The following is a 1,886-nucleotide window of genomic DNA, read 5'->3' as shown; positions in this document are numbered from 1 at the left end:
TACCTGTAGTTCTTCAGAACATCTTGACAAAAAAGAACATTATCCAAAATCGACCTCCCTGCCACAAAGGCACTTTGCACCTCACTAATCAGCTCAGGAAGTACCTCTTTGAGTCTAGTGCAAATCAGTTTAGAAATGATTTTATAAAGTACATTACAGCAAGCTATGGGCCTAAACTGACTCACTTTTGAAGTATTATCAGTTTTAGGAACCATAGTTAGGACAGTTGCATTAATTTGGCTAAGTAACTTCCCTTGATTAAAGAAATTCAGCACTGCATCAGTGACATCATCCCCAATTATAAGCCATGAGACCTTAAAGTACTTGCTAGAAAACCCATCAGGGCCTAGGGCCTTGTTCTCATTAATCCATAATGCATTCTTAACATCAATAGGCTTGAAAGGCCTACAAATGGAAGTACCCTGCTCAAAACTAAGGATCTCACCCATACCAATCACAGACTGATGAATCTTCCCCTCCATTCTGGTTATTGATCCCAGCAATTGTTTGTAAAAGCTAATAAAAGCCTCCGAGATCTCTTCTGGTTTATAAGTAACAATTCCATCCTCTCAAACACTATTCTTTACCCTTCTTTTCCTCAAACAGGCATGAAAGAAGCTAGAGTTCACATCCCCATCTTTCAGCCAGTGCAGCTTTGCTTTCTGCCTCAGAAACTGCAGTTTCCTTGCATGAGCAATCACATACCAACTTCTGATCTCATGTTCTTGTTCCATTAAAGATTCATCTGTAGGATCACTATTTAAATTACCCTTCACCTTCAACATATCCTCCTCCAAACAGGCATCATCAGTCAACACAGAAGAGAAATGCTGCTTATTAAAACCCTTCAAAGCCTCTTTTATCAACCTAAGTTTCTTTACAACAATGAACACAGGAGTGCCTTGAATAGAGCAAGTCCAATTATCTTCAATAATTCTAAAGAAACCAGGGTGCTCAGTCCATATATTGAAAAATTTGAAAGGTTTCTTAGTATTCCCCACACTCCCCAACACATTAATTACACAGGGGCAGTGGTCCATGAGACCTTCAGGGAGGAAGATAGCATTTGTATGTTGAAAAGTGTCAAGCCAAGCACCATTTCCAAAAACTCTATCTATCCTTGAACAAACTCTACCAACACCTCTCTGCTTATTATTCCATGTAAAAAACAGCCCATCAGTTTTGATTTCACTCAAGTTTGAGTGCCTAACACAGTTCCCGAAGTTCTCAATCTCAGTTAAGGTAACAGGAGCCCCAATTCTATCCTTAGGATTCAAGCATTGTTGAAATCCCCACAAACCACCCAAGGATCAGTTAAGGCACCTCCAAACTCAAGTAATTGCTTCCAAAGAACCTCTCTACCAACCTGGCTATTAACTCCATACACCATAAAGTAGAAAAAGAGCTTTTAGAGCATACATGCTTAATTTTCACATTAATCACCTGCATCTCTACACTAATCACATCAACACAAAAAACACCAGGCTTCCAAATTAACCATATTCTACCATGCCCACCCTTCCCATAGTTAGCAACCATGGACCACTCATCAGAGAAATTGGTGAAGACCTTTTTAAAAATTAGCAATCTTCACCTTTGTTTCCAGGAGCCCAAACAACCCAATATCATGAATTCTAAGAAAATTAAGCACATCACAGATTTTATTAGATTAGTTTAGGCCCCTTATATTCCAAAATCCCCACTTATCCATGAGGGATATAGGAGCATTCTCCAATCCCCTCACCTCCATACACATCCCAGTCACTACCAGCATTACCCCTTCCAATTTTACCTTCTAGGTCTTCAACCAGCACATCAAACCTATTCCTAGTTTCAACACCAATACCTTTTCCTTGCTCCTCCCTAGGATGCTGTGAATTCCTGCT

General features: G+C 39.7%; 1 protein-coding gene across 1 annotated transcript; it reads right to left on the bottom strand.

The window, feature by feature from the left end:
- Positions 1–569: 569 nt before the first annotated feature.
- LOC110706192 lies at positions 570–1,539 on the bottom strand. Its single transcript, XM_021884089.1, has 2 exons — positions 1,444–1,539; positions 570–1,265 (listed from the first exon to the last, which is right to left on the bottom strand). The coding sequence occupies exons 1-2, from the start codon at positions 1,537–1,539 to the stop codon at positions 570–572; spliced, it is 792 nt and encodes a 263-aa protein (XP_021739781.1).
- Positions 1,540–1,886: the final 347 nt, after the last annotated feature.

This window comes from Chenopodium quinoa, unplaced genomic scaffold (genome assembly GCF_001683475.1).
Source record: "Chenopodium quinoa cultivar QQ74 unplaced genomic scaffold, ASM168347v1, whole genome shotgun sequence".
Taxonomy (NCBI): domain Eukaryota; kingdom Viridiplantae; phylum Streptophyta; class Magnoliopsida; order Caryophyllales; family Amaranthaceae; genus Chenopodium; species Chenopodium quinoa.
This window is presented reverse-complemented; position numbering and strand designations above follow the sequence as displayed.